This window comes from Gobio gobio (genome assembly GCF_949357685.1).
Source record: "Gobio gobio genome assembly, chromosome: 25".
Lineage (NCBI taxonomy): Eukaryota > Metazoa > Chordata > Actinopteri > Cypriniformes > Gobionidae > Gobio > Gobio gobio.
Genome location: NC_137121.1, coordinates 26,424,568 through 26,450,156, shown reverse-complemented (window position 1 = coordinate 26,450,156; position 25,589 = coordinate 26,424,568). Strand labels below are relative to the sequence as shown.

At 37.8% G+C, this 25,589-nt stretch overlaps 2 protein-coding genes across 8 annotated transcripts in view; one reads left to right on the top strand and one right to left on the bottom strand.

Annotated features, from left to right (window-relative positions):
• Positions 1–63: 63 nt before the first annotated feature.
• Positions 64–21,209, top strand: LOC307121638 (fatty acyl-CoA hydrolase precursor, medium chain-like). 2 transcript variants are annotated; one of them, XM_079809298.1, is made up of 14 exons: positions 64–205; positions 6,246–6,408; positions 7,649–7,876; positions 7,955–8,096; positions 8,174–8,307; positions 12,297–12,450; positions 12,559–12,663; positions 12,749–12,850; positions 13,643–13,786; positions 16,381–16,458; positions 16,589–16,736; positions 20,491–20,640; positions 20,713–20,785; positions 20,875–21,202. In XM_079809298.1, the coding sequence occupies exons 1-14, from the start codon at positions 124–126 to the stop codon at positions 21,056–21,058; spliced, it is 1,887 nt and encodes a 628-aa protein (XP_079665424.1). In that variant the 5' UTR covers positions 64–123; the 3' UTR covers positions 21,059–21,202. The 2 variants fall into 2 exon arrangements, with proteins under 2 accessions (XP_079665424.1, XP_079665425.1); XM_079809299.1 differs by lacking the exon at positions 6,246–6,408 and having other exon boundaries at positions 76–205; positions 20,875–21,209.
• fbxo31 (F-box protein 31) overlaps positions 21,209–25,589 on the bottom strand; it is a 24,781-nt gene continuing 20,400 nt past the window's right edge. For 2 of the 6 annotated variants that reach the window (XR_013815968.1, XR_013815970.1), the window contains 2 exons: positions 23,622–25,564; positions 21,209–22,127 (listed from right to left, as the gene is read on the bottom strand). Coding sequence is in view for 2 of the 6 variants with exons in the window: in XM_079809301.1 (XP_079665427.1) it covers positions 25,342–25,564 (223 nt within the window). In the remaining 4 variants the exon portion in view is untranslated. Of the gene's footprint in view, positions 25,565–25,589 lie in introns of all 6 variants that reach the window. The other 4 variants (XR_013815969.1, XR_013815971.1, XM_079809301.1 and 1 more) reach the window with 2 other exon arrangements.

Genomic DNA, 25,589 nt, shown 5'->3' with positions numbered 1-25,589 from the left:
GGATTGTTTTCCCCCCCGGTGTGGGCGTGGCCTAAATACGCTCTGTCTCTATTCCTAATTGCAAAACGTGATTGGAAAACGGTGTGCCATGCCATATTCATTCTGCTGCAGAACGTTGTTTACATGGCGATGAGGGAATGTGTCGTGTTTTCACTCTGCATGCTGATCGCACTGACTCTTCAAAACACTGTGAAAGCAGAGAATGGTAGGCTAAATCGGATTTAAGTGTCATAATGAGTGGGTTTACTTGCACAAAGTATGCTAACTGCTTTCTTGCCAAGGTAAGAAAACTGCATTTGCACACGTTTTGAAGCAATCGTGCTTGCATGCATTTTAACGCCAAAAAGTAATCGGACATGCATGCGCACATTGACTAGACTTGACTTTGATAGTTGCATGAGTTTACTAAACGGTAATGGGGTATTCGGGCGGAAGTGGAAGGTGTGTCGATCGGGCTTTGCTTTAAATAAAACACTATTAAAGGCGTGTGTTAAGTAGTTTCAGATGGAGTATAGCCTATATAATAAGTTTAGGAATGATTTACTCAAACATGAGTGGAAAGAGGTGTACATAGATGATGTAAACAATGCTTATAATTCTTTTCTTAAATGTTATCTTACTCTGTATAATAAGCACTGTCCTGAGATTCTATGCAGATCCAAACAAAGGCAAAATAGTAAACCTTGGATAACAAACGGATTAAAAAATGCCTCTAAAAAGAAAAACAGACTTTATAAGGAGTTTATTAAATCAAGAACAGAGAATGCCGAAAAACGCTATAAGAAATACAAAAATAAGTTGACTAATATAGGCTATTGAGACAAGCAAAAAAGGACTATTATAATAGAATGTTGCATGAAAATAAAAATAACATAAAGGCTACATGGAATATTCTGAACAATGTAATTGGAAATAAGACTGGACGAACGGAATTACCTAAATATTTTGAAAAGGACAATAGGGTGATTGAAAATAAATATGAAATGGTTCATGAACGGTCAGGGGATCTCTGGATAATCCGTAATTCGTTTGGAGTTATAAAACGAAAATACCGTTTTTCTGTTTTTTGTTTCAAAACGAAAAACCAAATAACCGTTTTTGGTGTCAGAATCAAAAAACGAAAAACCAATTAAAAACGGTCCGTTTTTCGTTTTGAACTTCAGTCAGTTCGTTTTTCGTTTATAAACCAAAAACGGAAGTCACGTGGTCTATTCCTTTTTTGGAAGCGAAAGTTACCGGTAACACTTTCAAAATAGAAGTAACTATGGTTAACGAGGTGATTGTAGACTAACTATAACGTTTTTTAGTGCCACTAAAGTAGCACTGGGTGTGAGAAAAAAAAAAAACACTTAAGTTAACTGAAATAAAAATTAAAACTAATAAAATAATAACTCTGGCTGTTAGGGAGAATTAAACATTTGTAAGAACATTGGTGACCTGTAACTTCAGATTAAGACAAGTGAACTAATTTTATATGTAGCTTAGGATAGCAGGAAGCCTATTTATTTATAAGTTTCTATTATTTAATTCACATTTTAGTTTTGTAACATATGTCTTGCTATGTGGAAGCTCAACCAGCAGAGGTCACTCTACCCCCTTCTGCGCACCGACTCTTTCTGTGGGACAACAGGCAACAAGGGTTTGACCTTTTGACTTGTGCTTATATCAAAGAGAAGGCAAGCACTGCTACCAACAGAAGCTAATCACTGAGTTTGAAGGGTGTGCAGAACTTCACGTGCCTTCCAGCTCCTCTTTCTATGGCACTATAGCTGTTAAAAACTCCCAGCTTCCACCATCTACTGTTACCCCTTCTGTGTCAAAACAAAACTCTTCCAAAACAAATCTATAAAGTTGTATACCTTTTATTTTCATTCGCATTTTTCTCCAGTGTAATATACTTATTATGTTAGTAAAGTAGATGAAATATTTTTTATGCAGCTTGTAGTTCTCATTAGTTATGTAGACCTACTTGTGTGTGAAACCTAGCCTTACTCAGTCAAAAATTAACTCTAGCCCTGGGACTTTCAGATCTTTTAGTGCTTTTTTGGGTTTAATTCTGTTTGATGAACCACCAGGGAAAGGCAGTGCTCTGTACTCTTGGTACTTGTGTAAAGTAAAATAAAAGTGAAGTTAAATTATTCAGTTTTGGTACTCTGGTACTACCCTAGTACTCGTGTCAGGGCCTCCCAGAGTTTCCCCAATACCTAGAGGATGTGAGCCTGTGCACTGTGTGCTGGGTTTAAGGACTGATGATAGTAGCAAGACTGGCCCCAGTCACCTACCATCACTCTCTCTTCAAATAAATGCTGGACTGGCAGGACACAACTCCTTCCTCCGGCACCATAAAAGGGCCTTTGTTGTCACTTTCAGATATTTACATCATGGTTTATGGTAAGCCACATCTCTGCAAAACGGACTTCAGGATGGACTAAAATGAACTCCCAAAACGTACTGCCAGATTCTGGAAGATGAATTCTTCAAACAGTGGTACTAGAGGATGTGGTGCTGGTCCTTCAAGAGTCACTCTCAACCTATAAAACCTATAAAGCCTATAAAAAAACCTTCTTCATGTATTTTACAACACTTCAGCTTGTGATTCTTATCTAGTGGGGGTCATTTTTTAGGATTCTTTACCTAACTGAAGTCTCTGAGATCCTGACACCTTGCACTTCTGGAGACTCCAGGTAGGTTGCAGCTTTGGAAAATGGTGGCGCTGGAGACTAAAGGGTTCCTGATGGTTTCACCCTTAATTCTTCACCTTAATTCTTAATTCTTTTGCAGTTAACAGGTGTCTTTTCTCCGCCACATGTTTTTGTCTGACCCTGCTGACCCAACGAGCATTTCACTGTCCAATGGTCATGCCTTAACTGCAATGTCTAGTATTGCATTAGTATTGCATCCTTCTCATGGGCATTTAATACTTTTTGACTTTTCAGTCTGAGTTAAATCTCTTTTTTGGCTCAATTTATCTGTAAAAGAAAACATGCCTAATAATTCTGCACACCTGAATATAAGGTGATTTTCATTTCCAGCCTTCATGAACAATTATATATCACTTATACATTATTAAATACTAAATCAATAGTAGTTATTTCGATTACTGTGGTTTGGAATTGGTCAAATGTGCCTGGAAAAAAAATATGATCAGAAAATCAACGTGCCTAATAATTCTGCACTCCCTGTAGGTCAGAATGTATGAATATAGAATGTGGACTACCACAAGGTTCAATTTTAGGACCCAACCTTTTTATTTTATATATAAATGAGATTTGTGAGGTTTCAAACATGTTACACTATGTATTATTTGCAGACGATACAAATTTATACAGTTCAGGAAATGACTTGAAAACCTTAGCTGATAATATTGAAGATGAAATGATTAAATTAAAATTGTGGTTTGATATAAATAAATTATCTTTAAATTTGAATAAGACAAAGTTTATGATATTCAGCAATAAAAAAAAGGAGGAAGTCAGCTTATCTATAAACAATGTAAACATTGAGAAGGTGTCTGAAATCAGATTTCTAGGAGTCACCTTAGATGAGAAATTGACGTGGAAAAGTCATATATTGCATGTAAAAAATAAGATGGGGGGGAAAAAGCTTATTTATCTTGAATAAGGTTAAATACAGTTTACCATATAATACAATGAAAATGTTATATTGTTCAATGATTTTGCCTTATTTAAACTATTGCAGAATAGTTCTGCTATTGCAGAAATATGGGGAAATACATATCATAGCAACATTATGCCTTTATTTATTTTACAGAAAAGAGCCATTCGCATTATTTTTAAAGCAGGATATAGAGACCATACAAATCAATTCTTTATTAGGTCAGGATTATTAAAACTTAAATACATTATAGAATTACAAACTCTATTAGTGATGTTTAAAGCTAGAAGCAAAGCTCTTCCACATGACTTACAAAAGTTATTTATTTTTACTTCTGAAGATGAAAATCACAGACGGCCGTACGACTTTAAACATCAAATAGCAAGAACAAATTTGAAACAAATGTGTTTGTCTGTTGCTGGAGTAAAAGCATGGAATTCTTTAAGGAAAGATTTAAAAAGCTGCAAAAATATTTTGGAATTTAAAAGGAGTTATAAAAAGAAACAACTTGAATTATATCAAACTGAATTTTGACTTGTTTGTATGTGATCATTGTAAAACGTTTAAATAAATATTAGATATGTTGGAGTGTGGGTGATGGTGGAGGGAATAATGCTAATGTTATCTACTATTTATGTTAATACATTTTGTGTGATGCTAATGTCATCTATTATTTAGGTTAATAAATTTTGGGTGGTGGTGGAGGGAACAATGCTAATGCCATCTACTATTTATGTTTATAAAGGGGGCAGATAAATATAAGAATATTATTCTTCCATCTGCCCCTTTCTGATCATGGAAATGTAAAGGAAAACTTCAAATGAATTTTATGTGCCTTGTACAAATAATCCATTTTCATGAAAGGAATAAAAGAGAAATGAAAATGAAATGAAATATAAATTAAATAAATGGCTATAAATAAACAATGACAACATAACTAGTATAAATATACAATAGCTTCAGACAGCATGTGTAGCACATATACATTACTTAAAATAAATTATATTAGTACATATAAAATAAATACATTTACAATTTGTCTTTTAAAATATAAAAAAGTTTCAGATGAAGGATGGCAGGAATAGCATATGTAAATTAAAATAAATACATCAATATAAAATAATTAGTATTAAATTGTTTCAGATAAAGTGTAGCATATGTAAATAAAACCAAATAAAATCAATGAATCAAAATAAAATAATTAATGGTTTCAGATGACGTATAGCAGATATAAATTAAATTAAAATAAATGCAAATGATACAAATAATATGAAATTATAAAACTTTCAAATGAAGTATAGTTAGTTAATTAGTAGGGCTGGGTATCGATTCAGATGTTCCGATACAATTACTACATTTAGCCTATAAAAAGAACAATGAACACAAGTTTACAAGTGGGTAATTAAAAAGAAATTAAGAGCCACAAACCTGTATATTACACTCTTTTTATTTTAGGTACACTTGGGTACATTGCGCTAAGAGCATTTTCTTGTGGTGCCCCCCCTCAGCACTTGGTGCCCTACACGCAGCGTGTGGTGGGAGCGGCTGCACTGAGTGGATGGATTTGGTCAGAATATACTACAATTGTAGCCTGACAAGCCAGACCCACATCAAGATGTTGGGTCTGGAAACTCACCATTAACAGGGCTCAATCCGAGGGGCGGGATAAACGGTTGTCTTTCAAATTCCCTCTGCACGCGATTGGATAGCGTCATGATCGCCACAACCAACCAGAGCAAAGAAGAAGGTGAAGCCGAGCTAACGTTAGTTAATAGACTTTCGCCGTATCTGGTAGGAAAAACTTGGAACATATCTTCTTTTCTTAAGAAGGACTTCAGTGCCGTTCTTTGTTCTTTTCTCAAAGAAAAGCTAAACTCCAAGTCTTCCAGAGTTGCGGCCAAAGCCGATTCAAAAGACCGCTGTTCGTTCGTCAGCTTCTTTGTTTACGAGTAGCACGCTGAACCGCCGCAACTCTGCTGTGACGTGCGTCATTATGTTAAGCCCGCCCACAGACTCTACACACGCTGTGATTGGCCTGACCAGAGTTTGGTTTTTCCAGCTCTCAGGTCTACCGAGAGTTGCTAGACTACACTCGCCGCAAAATACATTTTCTGCCGCTAGGGTGCATCTAGATTTCTAGGCTACTACAATTGCCTTTTTTCCATAAAATGTGCAAACAGCTCTTGTATTGTACTCTGTTTCTGGCCGGTAATCTTACTTGCTTCATTAAGGAGGAATAGTAAATTAAAATTGGAAATAAAATAAATCAATCAATATAGAATAATTAGTATTAAAATGTATAAAATAGTTTCAGATTAAGTATAGTGCATTTAAAAATAAATGCATATAAAAAAATAATTAGTGTAAAAATTAAGTGAAGTATGGCATATAAATTAAAATATATATTTTTTTTTAAATGATTAGCATATTATAGTAAAATAGTATTTTAATTATGTATGTAACTAAATTAAGGCTAGTATATATTACTAAATATTCTTTCTAAGTATGTATGTGTGTGTATATGTATGTGTATAGTATTTCTATACTAGTTTAACTCAAAATGAATAGCAAATCATACTGTGAAAACTTGCTCAACTATTTTTTTTATTTTTAATGAATTATACATGCAGGACCTGTCCTGCAAACCAAATCTGGGGCCCTGATAGGATTTTACATGAAAGCAAAGGGAAAGGACACTTTTGCCAAGCCACCCGTGGGTTCATTGAGATTCGCTCCACCCCAACCTGCAGAGAAATGGCACGGTCTGAGAGATGCTACAAAACAGCCGCTCAAGTGAGAATAAAACAAATCCACTAATCCACCTGTAGATAAATGCTTTTGCTTCAGGTCCTAGATTTACACTGGACATCAAGTGGTGACACTTGTGTTACTCTGTGTCTTAAATATATAATTACACTGTAACAATGACACCTTAAAAAAGTGTAACCCTTAATTTTAAGGTGTCTTTGTTACACTGTAATCATACATATAAGTACTGAGTAATATTAAGTAACTACATGTACTAGGGCTGTCACTTTTGTCGATTTTTGAGACATAAGTGTTCATTGAATTGATTGTAAAATCGATTTTAAATTATGTTTTCATTTTCAACGGCACAAATAGGCCAATCCACAGACAACTAACGGGCATTAGGATGAACGTAAAGAGGGTGCTTGAGACACACAAGTCAGCAATATTTCTTTTGATTTCTTGGCATGAAGTTTCGTGCACAATGACAAACAGGAGTGCAACATTCTTGAAAAACATTAAGCAGAGTGGACTAAAAATGAACGCAAAAAATGTGTGCATGTGTGCATGTGAACGAGGCGAGCGGAGCTCCACTCATGAACTGCTCACCGGTAAAACGACATCCGCTCAAATCCTGCTCTGACATGAAATTTCTCTGTACTGTAGCCTACTATACTTGTTGTAGCATTATAATATTTAAATGTATAAAACTAAATACGTGTTTTAATGTTATTTTTAACATTAGAACAGGACACATAAGATGCAAAATAGGCTAGGTCAGAAATTATTTTGACCACTTCATTTGTTGAAAGCCTTTCTTTAAAGTGAATTTCGTTTTATATAAATTGTCTTAATTTTAATCAATTGTTTAATCAACCAATTGCCTCGATTTAATAAATAACAAGCAAATATAGCAGCCAATGACATGGAGGCGCTGGCGCCGTGTGAACAACGGCTTAAATGAACAACTCCTTGAGAGAACTTTAGTTGGGGGCAGCCCTATAGTCATTTATTTCAGATAGACCTATATTTGATCCAGCATATGTCACAAAGGGCAAGAATGTGAAATGAACAATCACAATGAGCAAATTTTCAAAAATGAGTTACTCATTTTGCCAGCACGGGTCATATATTACATTTTTTACTTGATGGTCACAATACATGAAAGGTTAAAAAAATTCAAGTTTTTTTTGAAAATGAAATAAAAAGTATATTAAACAAATATGTATAAAAAAATAATGCATTTCTAAGAGTTTGGCACATGCGTTTAACTTTTTTTTTTTAGGTCTCCGAATGGTCCGGAGACGCATTTTTTTTTGACAGGACCGGTAGTACATACCAACTTAGGATCTCTAAGAGGTTCCATCATGACTGTGAAGGGCAAGGAAACTGTCGTCAGTAGCTATCTAGGTGTACCGTTTGCAAAGCCGCCTGTGGGGTCCCTGAGACTGGCTCGGCCCCAACCTGCAGAACCATGGCAAGGAGTGAGAGATGCAACCAAACAGCCACCGATGTAAGATTCCACGCAACCAAATTTAATTTCAAATGTGTTTTGACATTTCCAGTATCTAATGTACCATGGTTTCTCTAGGTGCATTCAGGACAGGCAAGTGAGTGTTGTTGAACTGGAGTTTCTCTCTATGGATGTGGAGATTCCTGAGGTCTCAGAGGACTGTTTGTATCTTAACATCTACACTCCAGTCAAACCTGGCGAAGAAGACGCCAAGTTACCCGTAAGTTCAACAACAGCTTTTTGTGATTGAACGACCTCATAGAGTTTGGGTAGAGAATGTTTCCTTGTGTTTCCTAGGTCATGGTTTGGATTCATGGTGGAGGACTTTCCCGTGGTTCAGCTTCAGTGTACGATGGCTCCGTTCTGTCAGCGTATCAGGATGTGGTCGTGGTGCTGATTCAGTACAGATTGGGGCTGCTGGGGTTCCTTAGGTTGGTACCATAAATTATTTGCAGTTACCCCGGATCATACCATGCTTAATGAAAGTGGAACCATCACCTTGGGCTGTACGATTAATCGAAAAATAACCGAAACCGACATTCAGAACCTCTAACCGACGTATTTTTCCCATGTCGGTTATTTCAGTTTTCACGTGACTCCGCCCCGTCAGTCACATCAAGTGCAGTTTGCAGGCACACCGAGAGATGCAGGAGCGATTATCTGTGTTTATAGATGCCCAGAATCACTATAGTAACTGCATGTTTTACACAGTTTATACAGGTAAGTTAATTGCCGTTCTTCATATAGCCTACCGCTGACGCGCGCACACACACACACACACACACACACACACACACACAGACGGCGCGCGCAAGCCCTGAAGCCAGATCGCTTTCACTTTCGTGCTCATAAAGTTTGTCAAGTACATGCGTTTAAATGCTTGCCAGTTTCAACATTTAAAGCGATTGTGCACTATTCAAAAACAACAATACGGAAAACTTCTCCGTTCAGTGCTCAGCTTTTTTCTGTGACAGAGAGCCGAGCCGCGTCGCGTCTCTGAAAACGCGCGCGCCCTGAAGGCAGACCTCTTTCACCTGCGTCCTCACAAAGTTTGTCATTTGTATGTGGTTTAAGCCCTGCCAGTTTGAACATTAAAGCGAGTTTCGACCATCAGATGTGTATTATGTTGAACTAATGCCTGATATATTGTGACAAACGAACACAGAAGCTCGCACATCATGCGAAGATCGCGCGCAGAAACGCAGTCTCAACGCTGTCCTGTGACTAAAGTAAAGTCACTAAAGTAGCTTAGAAACTCAACCGTTATAGTCATACATTTTAATACCTTTGAAGTACAAACCACAGCTTCATAATGAATAGAGACGGTATGAGTAATTCACACACACAATCACTCTCTCATTAATGCATTCAGATAAATGTAATGTAGGCCTACTGTGTTAATTTATCTGTATCTGATGTACAACAAACAGAAATCTGCCCCATAGACAATAACTGCTGAAAGTGAACCGTTTCCCTAACTATTTTAAAATCACAAAGAAATGCACTTTTTCATTAGAAAAAAAAATCCACCTGTTCTATATATAAATATGTAGAACATATTTACAGTACAAACCTTATCAGTGAACTTACTCAAAAACCTTATGAGGGCAAAAAAAAAAAAAAAAAAAAGCAAAATAATCGTTCATTAATTGTAATCGAGGTAAAATGTTCAATTAATCGAGGTTTTTATTTTTGGGCAAATCGTTACAGCCCTACGATCACCAATATTGATTTACAGTTTTTCTCGATTGCTAAGACACATTTCTTGAAAGCTGCTCTCCTTTTTTCTAAACTGTGAACACAAAACCCAATTTTCAAGCTACATTCACAAAACCTCAGACTCTTCTTGCAAAACCAAACTTTCACCTCAAAACAGTTTAATCTGTGCTCAAAACTGAACTATGTTGTCAAATCGTGCCCCGCGTCAATCAAAATTAAAAACACTACTGAACAGTCACTAAACACTACGTAGAAAAATAGAAAACACAATGCTCAGGACATGAAGCTGGAGAAATAAATGTTTATTGTTCACTGTAGGCTAAATGCATGTTGCAAAACAAAAACAAAAAAACCTGTTCATTTAGCACTTGTACAAAAAGACAAAACAGAAATCTTATGCATTTGCCACTTGTGTACAGTAAGCCCATGTGAAAATAAAGTACAAAAATATACATGGAATACTTGGCCTACGAACAGTTAGACCAACCCTCCATTACAATACTACAGTATATGGTACAGTGATGTACTGAAACATATATTTACTTACAGTATACTGTGGTACAGTATATAGTATGTCATACAGTAATTGCTGTCAACATTTACATACTGTACTATAATGTCAAAAAAAGGTAATTACCTGTTCTCTTGGACACAGTGGACACAGTGAATCTACTGATGTTTGGTTGTACCCTTTGTCCAGCCTCCCTCATGCTCATACCATGGACAAGAACATGGTCAATTACAGTAGCTCTAATTTCATCAGGAATTACTGTTCTTTGTCTTCGCTGATCACCTCGACCACCTTGACCTCCTCTCACACAAACTCTTCCTCTCAGATTTCTATCCATTGTAGGGCCTCACAAACCAGTGCTCTCTGAACTGGCTTACTGTATATGTTCCCTCACATCATTAGCCACAAGTGTGATCAATTTTGAGTTGTTGTGTTCAAGTGGTGACATCTGTGCTTTAATTGTGTTTGACTTTTGTCACCTGTGCTCACCATTTTGTAGCACGGGTGCATCACAATGAAAATGTGTTGGCAAGTTGTGTCTAAACAGGTGAAAAGTGCTTATGGTTTTGCCAAAAGAGTGATTGATTCAATCAGTGGGTTCAGGCAACTGAGAATTTGGTTCAGACAAAAGGGTTTAGTGTTTTAGCAATTGAGAAAAACTGTATTACTATGAGGTGCGAATATTTGCTGTGACAGCAATTTGATGGATTGGGATCCCTAAAAAAGCGGCACTTGCTGCCCCTTCCAGCACTCGGCTTAGGCAGTGAGGGTCACTTACTGCTGGTCCGCTTGAAAGTAAGACTATTGGATAACATGGGGAAAGCATGCCCTTTCCGTACAGAAGGGAACATTACAGAAGCCACACCCAACCTGTAGGGAGGTGTCATGTGGAAGTTACACATATGGGCTGGCCATTTAGGGCAGTGCTACATATGGAAGTTCTCTGAGGTGGCTGCAGCCTATTTAAGGCGAAGTCAGCACCGGAGCAGTACATTCTTGCCTCGTAGCTGTGATTTGAGGCAGCCCAGCACAAGACGTACTGCTAGCAACTCGAGGCAATTGATGTGCCAATGCAGTAGGGGACCTGGTGCAGCCGGTTTCCAAAAACATTACATTCAGTGTCCGATTGGTTTCTCGGGGCACTGAGAACCAGTGCAGGCCGCCCCCAGAAACCAATCGTCGAACATAACTCTGGACACGGTGGATACCTCCACTCAAGCCCGACTCTCTCGGTGGCCCGGGAAAGCATAGGTCTGGGTCAGGCTCTGGCAACGCTACTCTGCCCGAAGGGGGCAACATAGCCGAGTCTTCATCCCCAGAGGACTCCAGCTCACCCTCCGATGCAGCGAACAACATCTGATCGTCCGACGGAGCCCCAAATGAAAAGTCCCCCATTGGAAAGACCAGTGCGGCCATCCGAAAGCTCCACAGCTTGAGGTGTGCTAGAGGAGTGGGGGGCCCTCGGAGACTGACTCTGCGGGTGAGCCCTCACTGTGCTCCTCAGGTAACCCTGGCTTTGTCTACCTCAGCATGCTTGACGCCCAGACACGTGAGGCAATTGTTAACCGCATCCAGAAACACAGGGGTGCAATGACATCTTTAAAGAGACTTGGTGTCACTCCTGTTCTTGCTCTTTTAGGGAAATTAGCTCTTTTAGAAGTGCTGAAACAGGGGAAATGGCCGCTACTCAAAGGGCAGGAAATGGTGCAGCCTGCAGTGTGCCCTCACTCTTTTAGCTGTATAAACAGCAAACTCATTGATGCCGCAGCTCAAACTCTTTCACACTGTATAAACAGCAATATCTAATTGAAGGCACCCTTTCTCAAAGCTCCTTTAGCTGTATAAAAACAGTAGGAAATGCTCTTGTGAGATTGCGACCACCACTCCAGCGCTGTCATTTATACCCTGTGGGGCGGAGCGCGAAAGGCAAATCTCGCACACCAATGTGCATTGGCTCGTTTAGTTTACACTCGAAGATGATTGGGCTCTCAGACGAGATTCCAATTCATTGGTATGTTCCAATGTGACGTTGAACGTGACCATCTGATAAGGAACTCATTTTGGTGTTTCATTAAATAAAAACTTATTTCGGTGCATTACTAGTACACATGATTTAAGCCCTATTATATGAATCCATTTTTCTGTATTTAATTACGGATTCAGATAAAAGTTTCCTTTTTCTTTTTGCAGCACAGGAGATGCAAACGCGCCAGGAAACTATGGTTTTCTGGACCAGGTGGCTGCTCTTCAATGGGTCCAGGAGAACATCCACAGTTTCGGTGGAGATCCTGGATCAGTGACCATCTTTGGACAGTCTGCAGGAGGATTCAGTGTATCCACGCTGGTGTGCATCTTTATTTACTATCTGTAGAAGCCATAATTCAGTCATAATAATTGTAAAATGATTTGGATTGAATGATCGAGTCACTTTCTGTGTCATTATGTCTTTAAGATTCTTTCACCGTTGGCTTCTGGTCTGTTTCATCGTGCCATTGCAGAAAGCGGGACTGCCTTTTGGAATGGTTTAGTGATGGCTAATCCTTTACAGATAGCCCAGGTTTCATTTCCTTTCATAATCTTGTTTTTTCATCATTTTGTTATTTAAAAGTCTTCTCAAGTCCTCATGTTGGTCGTCATTGCAGAATGCAGCCAAATCATGCAACTGTGACAGTAGCAGTTCAGCAAAGATAGTTGACTGCATCATGGGCTGGTCTGATGAGGACGTTTTGGAATATTCCAAAAAGGTGTGACATTTTTCATAAAAATAAGCCATTAAGAAAAAATGTACTGTGTAAAGCAGTAAGATCCCTTGTGAAAATGTACACTACTTTTGAAACGAGTACTTAATACGCAAATAATATACTTAAGTGTGAACTGAATGTAATGTTCTTTGACACTGAATTGCATTTTATTTACCAGTAAATGAAAATGTATAATAGTCTACATTTATTTTTAATGCAGTATGTTAAACTAAAAAGTGCTTTTTTACCCACTTAAGTAGGACTTAAATACATCTTTGTATCTAATTTCATAATTACTTCTATTGACTTTGAAATATGGTTAAAATGTACTGACAAGCATTTATAAACTGAAATATACTTGTGAGTCATACATATAAATATATTTGTAATAATGAAGTTACAATTTAGTACATTTTATGTGCTTTAGTATTTTAGTGTACTTCTTTAAAGCTTATTAAAACAATGATTTAAAATGTACATTAAAGTGTAACTTTATTGTAATTGAGGGGTTCTTTTAAGCACACTTAAGTGGCTTTTTTCAAAAATATATTAAAGTCCCAGCAAGTAAATTTATTTTAATATACATTTTTACAATTTGAAGTACACTGCAAGAGCACATTCAATACAATTAAGCACACTTATTCTTCACAAGGGATGATAAGCTTTATTATCTATCATATATTCATCATCATCATAATATAATAATTTAATATAAAGTATATTATATGAAGTATTAGAATATATATAGAGTATATTTTTTGTCATTCATGAGGATTGTTTGCACTGTGTTTATAGTTTGAGATGATGCACTTTAGTGCTGCTGTGGATTCTCATTTCCTTCCCAAGCCGGTAGCGGAGATCGTCTGGAAACAAGAGTTCAGTAAAGTTCCTCTCATCACTGGTATTACTAATGATGAGTTTGGCTTTTTACTGCCCACAGTGAGTAAATATTACATTTATTATTATAATCAATATCACACATCACCAAACATCTATTATTTGAATAAAGAAAGCAACAGAAATGCCTTAGTATTCACTGGATAGTAGTAGTATTTTTTTGTATGCAGGCTTGTCTTTCACCTGGTTTGATTTACTTTAAGTTTACTATTTTAACATAAAAAAATTAAACAGTGTTATTCACAAGTAGTTTTACATATTTTATTATATTAAAAAGGGGATTGTTCAGGTTACATCAATTGAAAGAAATAAATGTTTGCTTTTTTCCTTATTATTATTATTATTATTTACTTTACCTTTAAGTGCCCCTATTATGCTTTTTTTATTTTAAAGGTATCCTACAACAGGTTTGCATTCATCCAGGGACAAAAAAAACAACACATTTTCTCATAATATACATTGCAGCATCAGCTCTTTTCTCAGTGTTTGAAACGGTTCAATAAAGGATTCGGTTTCTCTAAACCCCTCCTTTCTGAGAGCCTACTCTGCTCTGATTGGTCAGATGGAGCAATCTGTTGTGATTGGTCTACTCTGATCTGATTGGTCAGGTGGCCCAGTTTGTCCTGATTTATCTACTCTTTTGGAAGCACATGCAAGTGGATTTGCTTTCATAGTACTGGGGTTCGTTCTTCATACCTCGCTAACTCAGTTAGCTGGATTTGATTTGGCATGATCTTGGATTGTTTGGTTCTTCGACGGTCATCCTGGGGCCTATACCATGATGGTAGTTTAACAAACTCAGGGGTACAGGATTAGTTTCGAGTTGACAAAACCAATCTATTCAGGCTTTTTTGGTCCCATGATGCTGATCATCAGCTTTCTCTGTCAACTCAGGCTTTGATCCTGAGTTTAGGATTTTAGCTGTGACATCAGTAGTCAACAGCCAATCACATGCTGTGGATCAGTGAAACTGAGATTTACTTCTCACGAGAGAAGCAGTGAGATTGATTTCTCTCTTCTGCAGAATATTACATGATTGAAAAATATTAAGAATTTAAACAAATTTACACAGGAAGAAGAAAAGAGCTGTCTATGAAAGAGGACAACTTTAAGAAAAATCTTAATACGTCAATGCAAGTAAAAGTTATGAAGTTAGTTTAATTGATATATAGAGAGAATTGAACATTTAAGCTCCCGTGTAGTAATATTTATAGCTTTATTTATTGATTTAAGCTTATTTGTATGACCTTTTATATAGGCTATTTATATTAATTTTAACTAAGTGCCTATTAATGATTGTTTAGCTAAAATTATACATGTGTAATTGATTAAGGGTATTATAATTACATAAATGATATCTAAACCATTCAAAATTATTATTATTATAATAAATAAGCATTGTTAAAAGCCAGACGCTTTAGTCTTTAAAAAACCATTTGCTATGTAGTGACCTTTAATTTGGAGTAGAAAAAGTGGGAGTGACTTCATTGCATCAGAGCTGTGTCGATTTGCTCACAGCTGATTGGTCAAATTTCAGTTTGAGATCTCTTATCCAGAACATAACCTGCCCTGGATCAGGTTAGCCATGGAGCGTAAGTTACTATGGAGATAAACACTGCTAAAAGCCAAACCACTTTAATGGTATCTAAAACTCAGGATTGTCACAAACTAAGCTTAAACATATCTGGCTAGCCAGCTAAACCGGCTTCATGGTATAGGCCCCAGGACTTGCTGACATAGCAACATGTCCGTAAGATCAAACCTGCTCGCGAGCAGTTTATTTCATGTAAACAGAATTAGATTGCATCATTTTAAGCACAGTTGATACTTAAAATGTGTCCCATTTCACTGCTACTTTATAACAAGAGTTCCTTACTGAACCAGGGGCAATAATACTTTTAAATAATAATAATATAGTGTATAATACTATAGAGACAGCCACTTGATTGAGAGATTTATTTTGGATAGAATAATTACTTTATAATGTTATTGGCGTCTTACACACTTGCTGTACAGTTACTCTGAGCCGTGCATTAATTTGAGTGATGATGGATATTATGGGATGGCTTGATGCAGTGCAGGAGCGGATAACTTGATCTTGACCCTTAAGAAACTTTACTACTGTCACGTAACAAATCTGCTTCAAATTGAATTAAAAATTAAATGAATTGTTAATTACAACATTGAAATAAAAATGTAAAGGGTGTACAAATACTATAAAATCGTGAATATAAATAATTGGGAATCATGCTGGCATTTTGCTAATTTGTTATAAACCTATGCAGGTTCAAGCTGGAAGTAAGACTGGAATTACTGACGACTCGTTTCAGGCAGTTCAGAATTAGTTCCTTCTTTTGGGAGACAATAACTATATTTATCTGCAGTTTGATCTTTGAAACTTTCCAGACCTTTTACATTCACAAACAAATATTACACACTATATGAAAGATAAAAGCATAATCGGGGCACTTTAAAAATAGAACGGTCATTCACAAATTCGAGCTAATCAAACGCTTGTTGAAAATAAAAGGTGTCAACTTGGTGAGATCTTAGATGCATTTACAGTATATTCATATTTTAGGTTTGATTTTTTTTTTTTTTTTTGATGCATAAAGTTTAGTTTTATTTCGTTATAGTATTTTTCGGGTCCTGGATGGATTGATGGGATGGATAAAGAGCAAGCCACAAAAGCTTTGATCCTGACTTATCCTGACGTAAGATACGACTCAATACAATGCACATTTACATTATGTAATATTAACCTTTCACTGAGAAGTACATTGGAAATCTTTCTTCACTTATTTTTCTTTGAATTCTGTGTGCTTTGAACGCAATTCATTTTAGCCCCGGGACCGATGGATCATTGACCTGGTGGCAAAAGAGTATCTGGGCCACACAAACGACCCTGTTAAAATCAGAGACCTTTATAGAGAGATGATGGGGGACGTCATTTTTAATATCCCAGCCCTCCAACTGGCAAAACACCACAGCGGTGAGAAGCAATTTATTACTAATTTATTCATATTTAATTATTGCAACTGTGTAAACACTGTGTATAGTGAAATGGTGCCATAATATTTGCAGTCATTTGAATTAAAATATTTTATGTAGTTATATTTAAATTAAAATGCACGTGTGTGTGTGTATGTATATATACAGTGAGGAAAATAAGTATTTGAACACCCTGCTATTTTGCAAGTTCTCCCACTTAGAAATCATGGAGGGGTCTGAAATTATCATCGTAGGTGCATGTCCACTGTGAGAGACATAATAAAAAAAAAAAATCCAGAAATCACAATGTATGATTTTTTTTTTTTTTTTTGATACAGCTGCAAATAAATATTTGAACACCTGAGAAAATCAATGTTAATATTTGGTACAGTAGCCTTTGTTTGCAATTACAGAGGTCAAACGTTTCCTGTAGTTTTTCACTAGGTTTGCACACACTGCAGGAGGGATTTTGGCCCACTCCTCCACACAGATCTTCTCTAGATCAGTCAGGTTTCTGTCCTGTCGCTGAGAAACATGGAGTTTGAGCTCCCTCCAAAGATTCTCTATTGGGTTTAGGTCTGGAGACTGGCTAGGCCACGCCAGAACCTTGATATGCTTCTTACAGAGCCACTCCTTGGTTATTCTGGCTGTGTGCTTCGGGTCATTGTCATGTTGGAAGACCCAGCCTAGACCCATCTTCAATGCTCTAACTGAGGGAAGGAGGTTGTTCCCCAAAATCTCGCAATACATGGCCCCGGTCATCCTCTCCTTAATACAGTGCAGTCGCCCTGTCCCATGTGCAGAAAAACACCCCCAAAGCATGATGCTACCACCCCCATGCTTCACAGTAGGGGTGGTGTTCTTGGGATGGTACTCATCATTCTTTTTCCTCCAAACACGTTTAGTGGAATTATGACCAAAAAGTTCTATTTTGGTCTCATCTGACCACATGACTTTCTCCCATGACTCCTCTGGATCATCCAAATGGTCATTGGCAAACTTAAGACGGGCCTGGACATGTGCTGTTTTAAGCAGGGGAACCTTCCGTGCCATGCATGATTTCAAACCATGACGTCTTAGTGTATTACCAACAGTAACCTTGGAAACGGTGGTCCCAGCTCTTTTCAGGTCATTGACCAGCTCCTCCCGTGTAGTTCTGGGCTGATTTCTCACCTTTCTTAGGATCATTGAGACCCCACGAGGTGAGATCTTGCATGGAGCCCCAGTCCGAGGGAGATTGACAGTCATGTTTAGCTTCTTCCATTTTCTAATGATTGCTCCAACAGTGGACCTTTTTTCACCAAGCTGCTTGGCAATTTCCCCGTAGCCCTTTCCAGCCTTGTGGAGGTGTAGAATTGTGTCTCTAGTGTCTTTGGTCTTGGCCATGTTAGTAGTTGGATTCTGATTGTATGGGGTGGACAGGTGTCTTTATGCAGCTAACGACCTCAAACAGGTGCATCTAATTTAGGATAATAAATGGAGTGGAGGTGGACATTTTAAAGGCAGACTAACAGGTCTTTGAGGGTCAGAATTCTAGCTGATCGACAGGTGTTCAAATACTTATTTGCAGCTGTATCATAAAAATAAATAGTTAAAAAATCATACATTGTGATTTTCTGGAATGTTTTTTTTTTTTTTTTAGATAATGTCTCTCACAGTGGACATGCACCTACGATGACAATTTCAGACCCCTCCATGATTTCTAAGTGGGAGAACTTGCAAAATAGCAGAGTGTTCAAATACTTATTTTCCTCACTGTGTATATATATATATATATATATATATATATATATATATATATATATGTATATATGTATATATGTATATGTATATGTATATGTATATATGTATATGTATATGTATATGTATATATATATATATATATATATATATATATATACATATATACATATATACATATATACATATATACATATATACATATATACATATACATATATACATATATATATATATATGCATGCATGCATACATACAGTGGGGAGAACAACTAATTGATACACTGCCGATTTTGCAGGTTTGCCCACTTTCAAAGCATGTAGAAGTCTGTAATTTTTATTATAGGTACTCTTCAACTGTGAGTGATGGAATATAAAACAAAAATCCAGAAAATCACATTGTATGTTTTTTTTTAAGTAATTAATTTGCATTTTATTGCATGACATAAGTATTTGATACATCAGAAAAGCAGAACTTAATATTTGGTACAGAAACCTTTGTTTGCAATTCCAGAGATCATATGTTTCCTGTGGTTCTTGACCAGGTTTGCACACACTGCAGCAGGGATTTTGGCCCACTCCTCCACACAGATCTTCTCCAGATCCTTCAGGTTTCGGGGCTGTCGCTGGGCAATACGGACTTTCAGCTCCCTCCGAAGATTTTCTATTGGGTTCAGGTCTGGAGACTGGCTAGACCACTCCAGGACCTTGAGATGCTTCTTACGGAGCCAATCCTTAGTTGCCCCGGCTGTGTGTTTCGGGTCATTGTCATGCTGGAAGACCCAGCCACGACCCATCTTCAATGCTCTTACTGAGGGAAGGAGGTTGTTGGCCAAGATCTCGCGATACATGGCCCCATCCATCCTCCCCTCAATACGGTGCAGTCGTCCTGTCCCCTTTGCAGAAAAGCGTCTCCAAAGAATGATGTTTCCACCTCCATGCTTCACGGTTGGGATGGTGTTATTGGGGTTGTACTCGTCCTTCTTCTTCCTCCAAACACAGGGAGTGGAGTTTAGACCAAAAAGACCACATGATCTTCTCCCATTCCTCCTCTGGATCATCCAGATGGTCATTGGCAAACTTCAGCCGGGCCTGGACATGCGCTGGCTTGAGCAGGGGGACCTTGCGTGCGCTGCAGGATTTTATCCATGACAGCGTAGTGTGTTACTAATGGTTTTCTTTGAGACTGTGGTCCCAGCTCTCTTCAGGTCATTGACTAGATCCTGCCGTGTAGTTCTGGGCTGATCCCTCACCTTCCTCATAATCATTGATGCCCCACGAGGTGAGATATTGCATGGTGCCCCAGACCAAGGGAGATTGACCGTCATTTTGAACTTCTTCCATTTTCTAATAATGGCGCCAACAGTTGTTGCCTTCTCACCAAGCTGCTTGCCTATTGTCCTGTAGCCCATCCCAGCCTTGTGCAGGTCTACAATTGTATCCCTGATGTCCTTACACAGCTCTCTGGTCTTGGCCATTGTGGAGAGGTTGGAGTCTGTTTGATTGAGTGTGTGGACAGGTGTCTTTTATACAGGTAAGGAGTTCAAACGGGTGCAGTTAATACAGGTAATGAGTGGAGAACAGGAGGACGACTTAAAGAAAAACTTAACAGGTCTGTGAGAGCCGGAATTCTTACTGGTTGGTAGGTGATCAAATACTTATGTCATGCAATAAAATGCAAATTAATTATTTAAAAACCATACAATGTGATTTTCTGGATTTTTGTTTTAGATTCCGTCTCTCACAGTTGAAATTTGCCAATGATAAAAAATTACAGACCTCTACATGCTTTGTAAGTAGGAAACACTGCCGAGTCTGCAGGTTATCAAAATACTTGTTCTCCCCACTGTATATAGTGAACTGAATCATTGAGAGAGAGAGAGAAACTAAAGTCTATTGTGCATGTTTTCATTATCCTTTAGCTCCCCAAAATCACTGTGAACTACTCTTTGAGTAAAACCTTATTTTAATTTATTTCAAACGTGTGTAAAACGAGGATCTCTGTTGTGATTTTAGCTTCAGGAGCGCCGGTTTACCTGTATGAGTTCCAGCATCCTCCCAGTATGGTCCAGAAGAAGAGACCCAGCTTTGTTGGTGTCGACCATACGGATGAACTTTTCTTTATTCAGGGAACCTGCTTTGCTGAAGCTCCGCTCAAAGCAACCGGTAATTAATCACAAAAACAAATGCATTCTTTACCAACACTGGCATTTTCATCTAACTGTTCAATCCCTTTAGCTCCTTTCACAAAGGAAGAGGAAGAGCTATGCAGGACTGTGATGGCCTACTGGGGGAACTTTGCACACACTGGGTAAAAAATCCATTCTGATTTTCTCTCTGTGTAGAAGAACAAAAGTATATTGTTTCTGCACTCTAATGGGTCTATTTTTGGATCGGCAGGTCTCCGAATGGTCCGGGTCTGACACACTGGCCTGAATATGAGGATAAGGCTGAGTATCTCGGTATTGGACTGGAACAGAAACCCGGCAAGAACCTGAAGGGAAAACACTACGAGTTCATGACCAAGACGCTTCCAGAAATTAGAGCACTTGGAACTGTAAAAAAAATGAACACAAAGCACTAAAAAATGACTGATTTAGGAATTTAAATAGTTCACTTGAGACAATCAAATAAGCACTGAGTATATTTGTATGCTTATGTTTGAATTTGAAAGAAATGACTGACCAAGTAACTTTAATCTGTTTTGCACTTAAAATAAAAGTTGGACAACATTTAAGATTTTCCTCCATTTTATTGAGAACAAACGAAGGCTAAAGCTGCAAACCTCCCTGAATTTGAATGCAACGGGATGCAAACTAGTCATGAGTTTGCGCTTCGAGACTTTGTAAATGGTAAATTTACAAAGACAACAATAATCCAACTATTGACAATATTGCCAAATAAGTACATTTTTCAGTTTTACCTTATTAGTATCACCCGTACCGGACGCTTGACTCACTAATGGAGCTGTTTTTGATGCACATAAAATGATCACACTTATTGACAACAAGTTTTTACTTTCAATATAATTATGAACTTAAAAATAAGGAAATTAAAGAACGGCACAAATGTATAAATTACAGTTTTAGGCACAATGCTTTGCTCAATTATCATATATAATAGAGGGAAACTCGGAATTGAAGTGAACATGAAACCACATTCAGTGAATCAGACATTGAACAAGGACAAAAATGGGGCAGAACTTGAAATTGAAGTAAATAGGGTAAATTTGGACATTAATCAGCATGTTTCCACAAATGCATTGAAATATTCAAATAGTTAGCAGCCAACATAAGAAGATTAAATTACATATTATTTAGAATAAATTCAATAGTTGCAACAGCACAAATGTATAAATTGCCGTTTTAGGCACAGTGCTTTGTTAAATTGTCATTAAATTTGGAGGGAAACTCTGAACTGAAGTCAACATGAAATGGCATTCGTATCCAATCTGTGAATCAGGACATGAATGATAAAAAAAGGGGTCAGAAATAGGGTCGCAAATTTCCAAAAACTTTCCATGGGAAGTTAAGTTGGGGAAGTTTGGAAAATGTAACAGGAATTATGAGAATTGGAGATTTATACAAACTGTATCCTATACATACATACAGTGGGGCAAAAAAGTATTCAGTCAGCCACCAATTGTGCAAGTTCTCCCACTTAAATATGAGAGAGGCCTGTAATTTTCATAATAGGTACACTTCAACTAAGAGACAGAATGAGAAAAATCCAGAAAATCACATTGTCTGATTTTTAAAGAATTGATTTGGTGGAAAATATGTATTTGGTCACCTACAAAAAAGCAAGATTTCTGGCTCTCACAGACCTGTAACTTCTTCTTTAAGAGGCTCCTCTGTCCTCCACTCGTTACCTGTATTAATGGAACCGGTTTGAACTCGTTATCAGTATAAAAGACACCTGTCCACAACCTCAAACAGTCAGACTCCAAACTCCACTATGGCCAAGACCAAAGAGCTTTCAAAGGACACCAGAAACAAAATTGTAGAGCTGCACCAGGCTGAAGACTGAATCTGCAATAGGTAAGCAGCTTGGTGTGAAGAAATCAACTGTGGGAGCAATTATTAGAAAATGGAAGACATACAAGACCACTGATAATCTCCTTCGATCTGAGGCTCCATGCAATATGTCACCACGTGGGGTCAAAATTATCACAAGATTGGTGAGCAAAACGGGGGGACCTAGTGAATGACCTGCAGAGAGCTGGGACCAAAGTAACAAAGGCTACCATCAGTAACACTACGCTGCCAGGGACTCAAATCCTGCAGTGCCAGACATGTCCCCCTGCTTAAGCCTGTACATGTCCGGGCCCGTCTGAAGTTTGCTAGAGAGCATTTGGATGATCTAGAAGAGGATTGGGAGATTTTCATATGGTCAGATGAAACCAAAATATAACTTTTTGGTAAAAACTGAACTTGTCGTGTTTGGAGGAGAAAGAATGCGGAGTTGCATCAGAAGAACACCACACCTACTGTGAAGCATGGGGTGGAAACATCATGCTTTGGGGCTATTTTTCTGCAAAGGGACCAGGACGACTGATCCGTGTAAAGGAAAGAATAAATGGGGCCATGTATCGTGAGATTGAGTAAAAACTAAAGATGAAACGTGGCTGGGTCTTTCAGCATGACAATGATCCCAAACACACCGCCCGGGCAACGAAGGAGTGGCTTCGTAAGAAGCATTTCAAGGTCCTGCATGGAGTGGCCTAGCCAGTCTCCAGATCTCAACCCCATAGAAAATCTTTGGAGGGAGTTGAAAATGCGTGTTGCCCAGCGACAGCCCCAAAACATCACTGCTCTAGAGGAGATCGGCATGGAGGAATGGGCCAAACTACCAGCAACAGTGTGAAAAAACCTTGTGGAGACTTACAGAAAATGTTTGACCTCTGTCATTGCCAACAAAGGGTATATAACAAAGTATTGAGATTAACTTTTGTTATTGACCAAATACTTATTTTCCACCATAATTTACAAATAAATTCTTTAAAAATCAGACAATGTGATTTTCTGGATTTTTTCTCATTCTGTCTCTCATAGTTGAAGTGTACCTAAGATGAAAAGTACAGGCCTCTCTCATCTTTTTAAGTGGGAGAACTTGCACAATTGGTGGCTTTTTTTGCCCCATTGTACATAAAATATAAACATTAACATTTTGTATGGTCATAAGCAGATATGCATGCAAACTAATAAAAATGTTTGACTTTTAGTTGTTTGTGAATTCTATTTTCATTGAACAACAAAACGGCATATGAATGACCCATTCAAAATATAAAATGAAAGCATTCCCCAAAGCCCCCACAAAACTTCCCATTAAAAAGCAGATTCATGGGTGTTGCCTCAACCGGTAAGTTGAATTTCGACAGAACTTTGATTAAATCTGGTTGTTTTAACCAAGATTATGCTGCTGTTTTTTCCCCCAACTACATGTAAAATGTCCTTGTTAAAGACTAACCTGCAATCTTGCAAATTAGCAGTTTATCCCCATTCATTCCTGTTAATTCCCACAGAAAGTTTCCAACTTTGAAAATTCCTGGAATTTTGCATCCCTAGTCAGAACTTGATTGATTTTATTGAGAAATGTATTAATTTCCACAAATGCTTTTGAAATATAAATTAAATACTTAGAGGCAGACATTAGCCTTCTAAAAATGACATATTTAGAATAAAATGTGTGAATCAATGAACCAGGACACTGAACAAGAAGAAAAAAAGGGGGTGGGACTTGATGTTTTCCATTGGGAATTGAGAAACTGAGGTAACCGGATCAATTTTGATTGATTCAATTGGCATGTTTCCACAAACACTTTGAAATATCATTCAAATATAATTCTTATATTCTTATTTGGAATAAAATCAATAGTTGCACGATATCAGTCCACATAAACGTCCAATTCTAGGAGAATATTCCACTTAAAACAATTATCACTCAACTTGTAAACACAGGCGATAATACTTAAATTAGTTCATCGATCATATATACAATCATCCCTAAAACAAAGCTGAAATATATTGATAAATGTTTAAATATTTTCAATGCATTTACATATATATTCACTTTACATAATAGTGATGTTTTTTTTTTTTTTCATTTTCAATTGCTAGTAATGCTGCAGTCAAATACAAAAGTATAGTCGGAGGAATTCTGCCTCCGATAAACGTCTACGCTGCGTAGGGAAGAGCACTTGGAAGAGAGCTGCACAGCTAGATGAACAGAATCACTATCATGTGAAAATAAAATTTGGCGGATAACCAATGGAACTTTAACAGTGTGATAAATATAAATTAAATAAGAGATTCTGGCTGTTTTCTTGAATGTTATACGTATTAATAGACGCATTATTGGGCGATGAAATTGACAATATTTGCAGCGACAAAGCGGCTGGAAGTCGTTGGTTTTCAATGAAAGTTGGTGAAAAAATGGAAGCATTTGTAAATACAAAGTGGATTTTATGGCTAAAGAATGGTACGATTAAAAGCAACCGCAGATGTTGCCACATTGAGGACAAACGCTTTAAGTATTTCTCTAAAGCACAAAACCACAGGATTTCAGAGTTTGAATAAAGGTGTCAGAGGCACGCTCAGCAGAGTATACGGGTGGATTTTCACATTGTCGTCATCTTCGTCGCCATTTCCAGGTTACAAAAATAAATTAATTAAAAAGCTGATAAGAAAGGCCTAATATAATACAACCGTATGGGCATGTGGCTGTAAATACAGCTGTGCGGATGCAAGCAGGTAGGTGTGTGGGTGTGTGTGTGTGTCAACAGGGAGGTCCCTGATGGTGTCTGTCTGGCGGTGAGCGTAATACCAGAGCATGTGCCTGATGGCGACAGTAGTGTGAGGTTGGTTATCAGGATGTCCATGACTGCATGTTGCGGAGCATGGCCTCAAAGCGCTCCATGCTGGGGGCCTGAGCGTGGGACAGCTGGTCGGTCAGCCGGCTGTACAGGCTGAAGGACTTGAGCTCCAGCCAAATGAAGCCAAAGCGATCATCATCGAACTGGACGAACAGACCCGGTGTGCGCTCTGGACTCGTGAAGCCGTGGCCAGCGATCAAGCCTGTGCCATAAAAACTGAAGGGTAGAAAGAAAATCAGAT